A 12,210-nucleotide genomic window follows, 5' to 3' on the forward strand; every position below is an offset into this window, starting at 1 on the left:
ACAAAGCACTGCTGTGCATTGTCCCAGAGAAACCATCGCAGTGGGTGAGTCCACCTCAGGAGAATGGGCTCTAAAGTCAACATCATGCATCGTAAAGGATGGGATATCTGTCTGTGGCCTACTTAGAAGCTATTCTATTGTAATAATAATATGCCTGAAGGCTTGGGTTTTTGCACAGACAATTTTGTTTTCATGATTCATTTTGGTCTATTGATTGCAGAACCTCGAGATAATACTCCCAAACTGTCCAACGATGAAATCACATCAAATGCCCTCTTAGAAGCAGCAGCCTTCCACCTACTTTGACAAACAACAATATTGTTTGTGCACATGAATACAAAACTATGTCATTATGAATCACAAACAACCAAACTTTTTCAGACCCTGTAACATGTCAATGCATTATTATGCGTCATTCATCGTGCTGCAGTTTCTGACATCCCAGCCTTGCATGCCACTGAGCGTTATACTGAAGACCCCCAAAGCAGTGTTTTCTTTTCACTCCATTATCTCTGAGGTCCCAAGATATGTTTGATGTTGAGTCTTTAATGTTGCAGAAATCCACTGGACTCCTGCAGTGTAATTAAACACAAACATAAAGCTTAGGCAGCCCATTTAGTAACCGGACACTAACAATAAACATCAGGACAGAACCCTTTCTGGCAGACCACAGCTTCAGATGGTGAACATTTTGCAAGGGAACGGCAAATTATTTTCACATTTGAAATTTAGTTTGTCACTGACACAGTTACAAACTTGAAAGACCACTTTCTTTTCAACGTGATTGAATAAATCCTTTATTTCAAAGGACAAAGTAAAATATTTCGAACAGGCAGTCAAAAGACATGGGTCAAAAATGTTTTGTTACCATAAACATATACATTATATCCTGTAGGCCTGTTGCTAGCGTGGCTAAGCAAATCACAAAATGAACGTTTCTCCAAACATTTGACCTATATCATCACAGGTCTCAGTAGTATGGCACAGTTATCAGACTGATGCAAGATTCAAGCTGTTTCGTGATGGGAGATTAGCATTTACAATGTACAATAAAAATCCAGGTAACTCAATAAGCAGCGGTGGGTTTAGAAATTGTGTTTAAAAGGAGTGAAAAGACGTAGATCAATGTACAGGAACCTGTGTTTCTTAATACATAATTTGTTAGCTTTTATGTACACAAACACATTTTTTTGACATTTCTAACAGGTCATATCAAATCAAGATAAATATTTCAAACAATTCTGTTGTAGAAAAGAAAGGAAACCAGAAATTGTCTATTTCTGAACTCGTGTGTCACATTTCAACAGTTAATATAATATGGATCACATTAATTGTAATACTAATGACATAATTGTAATAACTAGGCTACATGAAAATCTCTTTCAGCATGTTTATGATGAAATAGCTCTATTTTGTGTCATTTCCCCAAATGCTTGCTATGTACATGAAACATTCAAAACTGTATCTGTAGCAGAAAAAGCGTATTTTCTTGGTGTGCGTTTTAAATATCTGTACTCACATTTGGTTTTGTGATTGTCTTGTCATATATATGCCTACTTGCAGTTCCTGACTGTAAATAACCCTAATTGTACCATTATGTAAAGAGAAAATGAGAATACTTAAGAAACATACTTAAGAAACATATAGGTCTGCCCTGATTGGAATGAGATAAGGTTGAGCCAGGACCTGCCCCAGTAGAATGACTTTACTCCCAAAATAAACAAGCAAGGACATCATTTTGACCAATTTTCATTTTGAACAAAAGAAAATCACACAAATGTTATTTTTTCTCAAAATAATGTGATTTAAAAACAAAAGAAAAAGTCAGGTAGACATTAATAAATATTGAAAATGTAAATCAAGTGATTCAAGTTTGACAGTCACAGTAAAGAATTAGCACCGTAAACAAAATAAAAATCCAGAGGTACCAGATCAACAAGTCCAACAAAAAAGTTACCTCAAGTGGGAGAAAAAATATATATCTATGCTATCAATCATCTAGGATAGATTTCGCTACAACGATGAACACTTGTTGTCTGAATGCCACTTCAGGACAAAGTACTCAATTGCTAACACTATCAACTAACTGCTAAAGACTTCATAAACAGTTGCTTCTGGGAAATTATGCGAAAGCAACGTGTTTCTTTAAAACCTTAACTGAATTCCTAACGGTGGTAATGAGGTTGAGGGGGGCTTGAAATAAAGTGCAGTGTATTTCTAGCCATAATTTCACTGTGCTGTACCATTCCTACTTCTGACATACGTGACTTAATCTCATCATTCTTTGTACAACAAAGACTCATCCAACTCTTGAAAAAAAAAGTTACATTCCTGTTTCATGACTCAAAATACTAGGGCTGCTGATGTCACATCGCAAAAGAACAAGAAATAAACAAAACTTAAATTAAAAACAAATCTCAGGATGGTGGAGGGCAAGGACTGGACAGCACACTGAAAAGAAAGGACATAAACCTCGTCTCCGCTCCTCAAAATGGTGGCAACCTGACCCAAGCTCTGACTGCATTGTTGTAAACAAAGGACTTAAATGATAATGTTATGTACAATGTAAAATATTACTCTTTTTCTCGCCCATACTCTCTCACACACACACACACACACACACACACACACACACACACACACACACACACACACACACACACACACAGCTAAACAGACATACACACAGACACACACAAAATAACCAAAATGCTTATTTTTGTTTTTCTCATTTTTTAGTTGAAGTAAAAAGCTGGGCCTAGTTGTTAGGGTGATTCTAAATAAGACGTAAGAGTGTAATGGCAGCATACTGGCTCCCTTCCCCCCTCGGTCAAAGGTAGAAGTCTGTGACCTGTGGGTCTGCTAGGATGGGTAGAGAGTCAGGGCCTGGCATCTGGCCGTTAGGGGGCGCTGCTCCATTCCCATTGGGCAGAGCACAGTTCCCCTGGTAAGAGCTGTTCAGGATACAGCCATTTTCCATCTGCAAAAGTCAAGTGGAGGTCAGCAAGGTCATATGTGCTTGACTGTTAGTGAAATGTATATCAAGCTTTTTCTACTGACAATTATTAAGCTATTAATTATTTATAAAAATAAATCAACACATCTATTCGAATAAATAAGGAAAAATACAGATTCTATTTCAGACAAATATGGATCCAAATGATCCACTAAAGTCAATATAAATCTGAATAATCCAATCTAAATTCCACTTGAATTATCTATACAACCTTGATGTCAATTTGAATGTGTCCTATTAAACGTCATTGCAATAAAAAAACTTCACACACAATAATATACAATAAACAATAAACAATAATATAGCCTTGTTCAACCTATCTTGCTCACTAAATATAACAGTATAATAAAAAAGGTATATATAAGAACATAAATAAATATAAAAAATAGAAGAGCGACAGTTGTACAGAGCTCATTTACCTACGCAGAGTAACTGTCACTCTATTGTATATTATTCTGATCACTCAATTCATCTTTATTGTCCCTCTCGGTTTTATGAGGCACAAAGGATCAACAGCCACAGAATAATTTGACATTTATAGACTCCATACCCAGAAATTAAGTAAACTTTGAAGCTCTATGTCTGCATTTCTATTCATTTATTCAATTTGTTCCAAGGCTGTCTGATAACTACAACTATGGCCTTATATTCTGTCAAAACACTACAAAATCCCTGAAGAATCTCTTCTGAAAAAAGGTAATGTGGACTTTTTCGACCAATTTTTGCGAGCGCAAGCAAACAAATGAGAAAGGGAGGAAGAGAGGGTTGGGCGGTTTGTCTGGGTAAGGGATGAAACGTGGGTCTGCAAAGATTCATATGAATATTGTCAAAAGCTAGAATACAACAGATAATCATACACATTAACTTATGTAACCTTCTGTTAAATGAGACAAATAACAACACTATTAATCACAGCTCCAAACAAAAGGCCAGGAGGAACAGTTGGTCATAAACAATGCTCTGGTTTATTAGTCATAAACCAATAATAAATAATAAACCAACAACACTACCCCTTCTATTTATCACATCAATAAATAGAAGAGATACACATGGCACATTAACCACCAACCATGTTTAAAATCCATGTAACATATTCACTGTGCTCCTGGCCACTGACCTTTAGTCCTGTCATGTTTACCGCTATGGGTGTAGGGGTGACGAATGAGTAATACAGACAGTCATATACACACACACACACACACACACACACACACACACACACACTCACACACTCACACACATATACACTCACACACACACACACACACACACATGCACAAAACACCATCATCTCCACATCATAGCTCACCTTGCTGTGGTTGGGGTCATGGGCGATGTCCGGGGCCCCCACGCCGTAAGGGTCCAGCTGCCTGCAAGGCTGGTTCAGCCCTAGGATCTGTTCCAGGGTGGTCGTCGGGGCGGGGCATTGGGACAGGCCGGACAGCACCTGGGCCAAGGGCGGCGGGAAGTGCTGCTCCTGCTGGTGTTTGTGGTTCATCCTCTGGTAGGACGAGACCGCCGCCTCGACACCCTGGTACAGGCCGCCCCCGTTGACGGGGTAATCCATGCTCTGGAGTTCGGGCATGGCGAAGTCGATGCAAGCGTCTAGCGAGGGGGCTGTGACGGGTGCCTGGCCGTTGCTGAGGCCACAGAGGCTCTCCCTGGGGGGATGCCCGAACCCAAAGTCCTGCCACTGGCTCTTCCCGAGGGGGTGGTCCGCGCCGGGACCGTTGAGGTTCTCGCCGTTCTGCTTGGCGTGGCACTGCAGCGAGAGCGGGCCCTGCGTCGCGGCGGGATGCTGCGGCTGCGGCTGGAGGTAGAGCAGCGGATGGGCCTGCTGCTGCTGCTGCTGCTGCTGCTCCCCATCCAGCTGCAGGGCCTTGCCGTTAAAAAGACCCTGAGACGCAGGATAGTGTCCCGTGCACGCCGCTATCCCCGAACCGTGTAGCATGTCCTGGGCCGACCATTGTCCGTTGGTGAGGGGTTGACCCTGCGCCGGGTAATCCCCGTTAAGCCCCGAGTGGTGGTTATGGTTGACCCAGTCCTGCCCCACCTTACCCGAACTCATGCTGAGATGCTGCTGCATCTGCTGGGACAGCAGAGTGATGGGGGCCTGGCCCACCAGGGGAGCCTTCTGCTGCGGGAGCTGGGCGCGCATGTAGGCCGCGATACCCTCGTGCGGCGACACCGCCGTGGTTGTCGGGGCGGCGGCGGCGGCGGCGGTGGTTTGGCCGAGGACGGGAGCTGCCTGTCCCACCTCCTCTGCGACGTCACTCTTCGCCTCCAGGGAGTCGTGGATGTAGGACAGGATCTCGTCGTTGGTGAGGATGTCGTCCAGGGAGGGCACGCGGTCCGGGTCCATCTCCACCCGGATCATGCGCTCGTCCAGCAGCAGCAGCTCCAGGTCCTCGGCGCTGAGGCCCAGACTCTCCAGAGCTCTGAACAGCTCCCCGTTGGAGCAGCCCTCCTCTTCGGCCGTCACTGGGTTCTGGCCCCCCAGGGAGAGGGAGTCCAGGGTGCTCAGAAGCGGGTCAAAGCTGTTGGCCGGTGGAGGGAGCCCGGCCCCATTGATGCCATTCCCAGGCACATCCCATCCATTGTGTACACCCGGATGGGACTCGGACTCAGAGAAGCCCAGCTGATCTCCCAGGAAGCTGCTGTGGAACGCCAGCTTGGGTTCCAGGGCGGGCTGGCAGACGTAAACAGACTCATCCTGACTCATCAGAGCCCCCAGCAGGGAGCCCGGGTCCAGGCCCTCCCTCGCAGCCCGCTCCGACCGGCACTTCTTGGACTTGCTGCCGTTCTTCTCATGGACCCCGTCGCTGAATCCAGGAATGGGATGGTTGGACTGGTACAGCAGGGCCTCACCAGTGGCATAAGTGAAGGGGAGGTGCATTGAACGCTTGCGCAGGTGCTCTCCTCCCTCTTCCTCTCTGTGGAGACAGAAACGAGCATCTATTGACAGTAGCACTCAATTAAGCACTTAGTTATACACTTATGAAGTTCTGCACTATGTTAAAAAATAAAGGTCCAACCAATTGAGCTGAGGAGTAGAAAATATTGATGAAATGTTATTACCACAATGTTTAATTCCAACCAATTGCTGCAATTTAAATTTCTAATCCCAGACTAGCATCTCAATTACCGATTATATATTGGAAAATGGGACAATTAGTACTGATTCAATCCTGCATGCTTTGGTCATACCATGGCACATACTGTAGCTCTAATCCCTAATCCTTTATGTACATCGCCTCGTAATGTATACATGTAAATCGACTTATATATGTTTCATGGGCCATGTTCGAAAAATCCCTACTCCTAGAACCTTGGCTGGTCCGTTTTGTTTTGAGCGGTGCTGTGGGGGGGGGTACATACACGAGGGGCCTCTGCGTGGCGATGATGTAGTCTGGTTTGCCGTTCTTGTAGACCAGCCTGGCGTTGGCCTGGACCCACTTCCAGCGGTTGTCCTTGGTGAGCAGCCGGAAGACAGTGAGGCCGCTCTCACCCGTCTTTATCACTGTGGACACGGGACATGATCAGCACGGGCTCAGTGAGCAGTTTGAGTATTAAGTATGAATTGAAAGAAGCACAGGTTTATATGTATTTGAAACACGCTGGCTGATCCGCAGCTTTGGTGTCTGCAGAATTGGACTCCGACACACCCCCCCCCCCTATGAAGAGGAATGTGTGGTCGAAACGGTAGCATCCTGCATGTGAGTGAGCGTGTGTGAGACGGAGATAGAGTGTTTGAGTGCATTGGGAGGGTGCATTGGGAGGTATTTCCCCCCTCATTGTGTGGCTGTGTTGGTATATGGATCATCTCTGATGCCTGGTTCATGTCCTGGATTGGCCTGGGCCCTATCCGTTCCTCTGGTGGCTCTGCGGCTTTGCTCAATCTGGAGCGTAATCCAGCAGGATTACTTGGGAAAGCTCAACTCGCTGACCACCATCTTTGACCAGGTCAGACGTCCTAGTGTGTGTGTGTGTGTGTGTGTGTAGTGTGTAGTGTGTGTGTAATTTTCACTTCCTACAGCCCATAAACCCCTAGGTATGTGGGTCTTTTCTTGCAGTGCTGTCATGATAATTGTGATGGTGTCTCTTGTGGTCACTTGTCTCTCGCCATGGTGCACCCTGGGTACTCACTCCTGACGTGGTTCTCTGCACAGTACAGCATGTCTGCTGCGTGGATGAACTGGTATCCAGACCCTCTGACCCGCAGCTCTGCCTCGGTGTAGCCCAGCACTATCTTCCCCCTGTAGGAGAGAGATCCGTGTGGTAAGACTGTGTTCATCTGTACACACTGGACCATGGAGTCAGGAACAATGGAAAATCAACCAAAGGAATATTAGGCTGGGAAAGGTTAAACACTCTTTTATAGTACTATCAGCAAATCAAACTGTATCAAGAATGATGGAAATAAAGACGTTTCAACTATTTTGTTGATATTAGGTCGCCAAAACATCTCTTTTGATATTTGGTATATTTTATAGTAGCTTTCTGGACTTAAAGCACCGAATGGATTCACAAATGTAAGTCAAGAAATCAATGGTACATACATATGCATGTGTGTGTTTATGTACATATTTTGCATATATAATTACATCAAAACAACGTCATCATTCTGAGACAAATTTTGCCATGACTATAAATAACGATCAATGACATAATTTGAAGTGAAATAAATCCACACGAACACACACCTATTCCATTCCTTGCTGTCGTTCAACAACGCTAATGGTTAAGCCACCACACAGCTAATCTAATCAACTATATCTGCATGTCAGAAAATCCTAGATTTTTGCTGGAAGCCTTACTTTGCATCGCAGGCCATGGGCGTGAAGTCCAGCTTGTGCTTGGTCCTGAAGATCATGTTCTTGGTCCTGATTTCCAAGATGGAGGGAGGCTGTAGAGGCGTGGCGATGGCGAACAGCGCCAGCTGGGGGGGTGTCTTGCCTCCGTTGTCCTGCCGCTGGTTCTGCCCATGGAGGAACTTGAGACGTCCTTGCATGGTCAAAGCCTTGAGGTGCAATAAATAAATAATGGGGAGTTAATGCACCAGGTTGGAGTAAATACATACATAATGCCCCTGAGGGCTAAATTAATTGATAGTAGTTTAGGAACCGAGCAAAGTAATAATATGTTAAAAGAAAAAAAACACACATTACGCATAAAAAGACCAAAAGACAATGCTATTTGACTTGGTTCACTGCTAAGGGTCAACCCCTTGGTATAAGACGCTTAACAGCTAGGCTAGATTAGACTTGACTCCCAGTACCAGGAAGCCCGAGGAGTTGTCCAGAAGACAGCGGAAGCGACACACAAAGTTCCTCTCCAGGAAGGAGGAGTTCTCCGGGGGCAGCTGCTCCGGGTTATAGGTGACCACAGCGGTGCCGCCGTCCTGCTCCATTTCTACACAACAGAACCAACACAGAAACAAACATGAGGAACTGAACTGAACTACATTCGACACCGTCAACTCAACCTTCTCTCAGTGGACGGGGTCGGGTGGACTAGGTGTGTACCAGAGTGTGAACACGGCATTGTGGTTCTAATACGCAATGTTTCCTCTGAAGTGTGAAACTGTGGTTCAGCCCTCCGATAGATCCCTCTCTATCTCTTTTGCTTTCAGGTGGGTATCCACAACTTCTGTCCTTTATTCATGTCTTCTTCTACTGCAAACCAGAATTGACTTTATTTTATTTATGCATCGCCCATGTGACGATTAGGATGGGTTCCTAATCGCACTGCTGGGTTCCTCCCAGATTAGGATGACAACAGCGCCTCTAGTGGAGGAGTGTGGAGCTATGTAGGTCATTTCTGAGGCATGGGTCTTAACACAGATGCACAGGCCCCGGACACAGCACACAGGCCCAAAGTATCTTACGGCAAAGATCTTGGATCGCTACACCTTGTAATCCTCAGTGGAGCTTAAGGGATCATTTGACCTCGGCCCAGCCAATTATCTTCTATCCTAAAGGACAGGAGAGTGTCTACTTACTATGCACTCAGAGGTGGCTACAAGTCTGGATGAGTTAATATAGCACAAACAGTGCTCCGTATATATACTCTTGACTATATATACTATATATATTGACTATATATACTATATTGACTATATATACTCTTGACTATACTTGAACTGTCTTGCCTTACCTTGTTGCACTATAATCACTTTCATAGAGCACCTTACCAACATACTTGAACTCAACTGAATCACAGGGTCAGTCCCTGCCCTGTCACTCATTCTCAACAGCCTCAGCATACTAATGTGGACCTTGTTGTTATTTGTTATTTAGTGTCTTTATCCTTATTCACTTTATCGTCCATGTGGATCTCTTTTTTTTGATAATCCTGCTTTTTTTGATAATCCTCCTGTTATTATGTTATGTGTGATATCTGTGTCTTTGAACTACTTGGACCCTGAATTTCCCCTAGGGATCAATAAAGTTACTATCTATCTATCTATCTATCTACTGTATAGCAGAGAACTGAACAGTCCTACAGACAAGCATAAGTTTTCATAGGACAGAAATCATGGTTTGAACCAAATGGATATAATACATTTCATGGTAGCACAATAATTATGTCTGCATCTATATACCACTTACTAACAGCAAGATTTGTATAATTTTTGTGATCTGTTTCCTCGTTCTACCAAAAGTGAGAGAATTGTAAGGCACAGGGCTTCACTTTTGGGCACAGTCATTGTCATTGTTGCTGAACTGAACGTGACTCAACTATTTTGGCAAAGCTTGCTATTATCCCAGAGAAACTAATGGAAAAACATTCCCACCAGTTAAATGTACGAGAATAGGCACTATAATGAAGAAGTCACTATTAATCTTCAACCCGACATGTAAAGTCAGTGGCTCCCTAACAGGCTCCCTGGAGGTACATTGTGCAATCTTAAATGCTCTCTTAAATATATTCTGTCATGCAGACGCTGACTTAAGGGTACAGGGATCTCGGTTCATTCAGTGACTTTGCAGCACCATAGAGAAATCTCATGTTATCCTTTAGTCATCCTCTTTTTGAGGGTGGGCAGGGGACTTTGAAAGGAGCTTACCTGAAATCACAAACATTGCACATTACACCTATCATGAAACAAACAGTTTGCTACATATATCTGTAGAAGCATTATTATTACTGTTATGCCGGTTATAAACCAAGCTTGGTTTCTGGGGGTCCAGTGTGTAGAAGATAGTTGGCGGTCACCTGTGGGGGAGTTCTGATTCATGGCCACTACGGTGGCGGCTGGCGGGTTCAGCGCCCAGTGCAGGTTCTTCCTGAGCTCCTGTTGGTCCTCGGTGTGGACCAGCTCAAACACACTCTGGTGCATCACATCCGTCTGACGGGCAGAGAGAGAGAGAGGTAGAGAGGTGAAGGTGAGAGGTGATCAATTTTCGATTCCTCTATTTGTCTTGCATATTAGAAGTGAAGAATTAGAAGTGTGAATTAGAAGTGTAGAGAAGCAGAAGAAAAGAGACGCAGAATACAAAGACAAGAGAAAAATTAAACTGCAACACATGATAAACCCTTCTCAGCCCTTTTCATTGTCTCTCTACCCCAAAACGATTTGAACTTGGACACTGTCTAGCCGTCCTGCCACACAAGATGGCGGCCGCTGGGCATATACCCCTGGTGGCTACCGCCCTGGCTGGAGGTTTGCAGGCGTAAAGGGCACGCTATAAATAGGCCCCAGGTCGGCACCACCACGGACAGGCAGCCCTAGCCACCACACCACGCAGCGAGGGGACCCCTTGCTCAACCCCCGGACCCCTCACTGTTCACAGCAGACTCTGCACGCAAAGCCCCTCCACTCCCGGCCCGCTACTCTCAGACCGACGGCTACTACTGCTGTGTGTGTGTGTGTGTGTGTGTGTGTGGTGGACAGCCGAGAGGAATGTGTGTCTGTGGGTGTGTGTGTGTGTGCGTGTCTATGCCAGGGAAAGAGATCAATACGGGCGAGGCATAAAATACTTTGAAAAGTTCCTCTGGAAGGGAGAACCTTTATACTAATTGTTTTGTTATTCTTTTTTTTTACGTTGATTATTCACTTTTTTTTTACGTTTTTTATTGAGTATTTAGGTGTGAATACATGTGATTATTTTGACCACTTCTAGGGACGATACCAACTCCAGTGACTGCAATAGCACACTGCAATGGCATATTATATATATCTTCCAGAATGATAATAGTCAACTAGTCAGATTCCTTCTACCAGAGAATCCTTGTGTTGACGATGTCCTCTACATTGTTAACTTCATGCTGGCCTCAAACCAAAGAGCAACGAGTGTGTGTCGACTATTTTCCTTGTGTTTGTCTTTATTGCACAATGTGTTTGCTTCTTATATTATGTGCTTGTTGGCTTGAGTACTAACTCAATTATGACACCTATTGTGCTCCTTATCACCCCTGGAAAGAGGGATGGCCCACTCTGCGTTCATCTCAAGTTTTCCTCCTTGATAATTAAGGGGTTATTCTCGTGCCAGAGGGGGGCTCGGGTTAGGGGATGTCATAGAAATATGGCCTTTAAGAGACAACCTTCGAGACTATAAATTTGATTAAGGGCTATACAAACACAATTGACTTGACTTGATGAAGGTCAGAATTGCCCCCGGGAATCAAATCTATTGGGCATACAATGTCGTCCATGTCGTGGATTCCCCTGGCAAGCTAGAGATGTCCTCAACGTAATGCTGGCAATGTTAGTGTTAGGTTGCTATAGGCATTTCTTTTGCTTATTCTTTTCATTATGAGTTTGCACGTCAAGCACAAACTAAGTAAACTAAGCAAACTATACCGACCACATTCCAATGCAAATGTTTGTGTGGTTCAGTGAAGGATACCTGGTGGAAGCCCAGATAGTCCTGGATGGTGTGGGAGGAATAGAAGATGGTCCCGTCGGCACTGAGGACCAGGACAAAGCCGTTGAGAGCCTGGAGCGGAGAGAGGACAATCACAACAATACAGGCGTTGTTTTTAGAAAATGTCAGATTGTCATCAGGTGAAATTTTCCTCCAATAAAAATTTAGAAGGGAGTTCAGTCTTCAGTTTAAGTGGCATTATAGGTAAATGTAGCGACACAGCCAAGCTCTGCGTTATCATGCCTTGAGGGAATGGAGCTAGTGATCCAGGAGCAGCACCGCATAGCGTCCCAAAGAAGACCGTTCAGATGCAGCAGATGCTGC

The 12,210-nt window shown here is 44.5% G+C and overlaps 1 protein-coding gene across 1 annotated transcript in view; it reads right to left on the reverse strand.

The window, feature by feature from the left end:
* Positions 1–277: 277 nt before the first annotated feature.
* Positions 278–12,210, reverse strand: part of ahr1b (aryl hydrocarbon receptor 1b) — a 31,762-nt gene continuing 19,829 nt past the window's right edge. Inside the window, exons 4-11 of the mRNA XM_084478741.1 lie at positions 11,869–11,958; positions 10,235–10,367; positions 8,295–8,428; positions 7,834–8,036; positions 7,163–7,272; positions 6,395–6,536; positions 4,326–5,949; positions 278–2,980 (exon numbers count right to left, since the gene is read on the reverse strand). Of these exons, the coding sequence (XP_084334867.1) occupies positions 2,831–2,980; positions 4,326–5,949; positions 6,395–6,536; positions 7,163–7,272; positions 7,834–8,036; positions 8,295–8,428; positions 10,235–10,367; positions 11,869–11,958 (2,586 nt within the window). The 3' untranslated portion in view covers positions 278–2,830. The remainder of the gene's footprint in view (positions 2,981–4,325; positions 5,950–6,394; positions 6,537–7,162; positions 7,273–7,833; positions 8,037–8,294; positions 8,429–10,234; positions 10,368–11,868; positions 11,959–12,210) is intronic.

Source organism: Micromesistius poutassou, assembly GCF_964030765.1.
Source record: "Micromesistius poutassou genome assembly, chromosome: 14".
Classification (NCBI taxonomy): domain Eukaryota; kingdom Metazoa; phylum Chordata; class Actinopteri; order Gadiformes; family Gadidae; genus Micromesistius; species Micromesistius poutassou.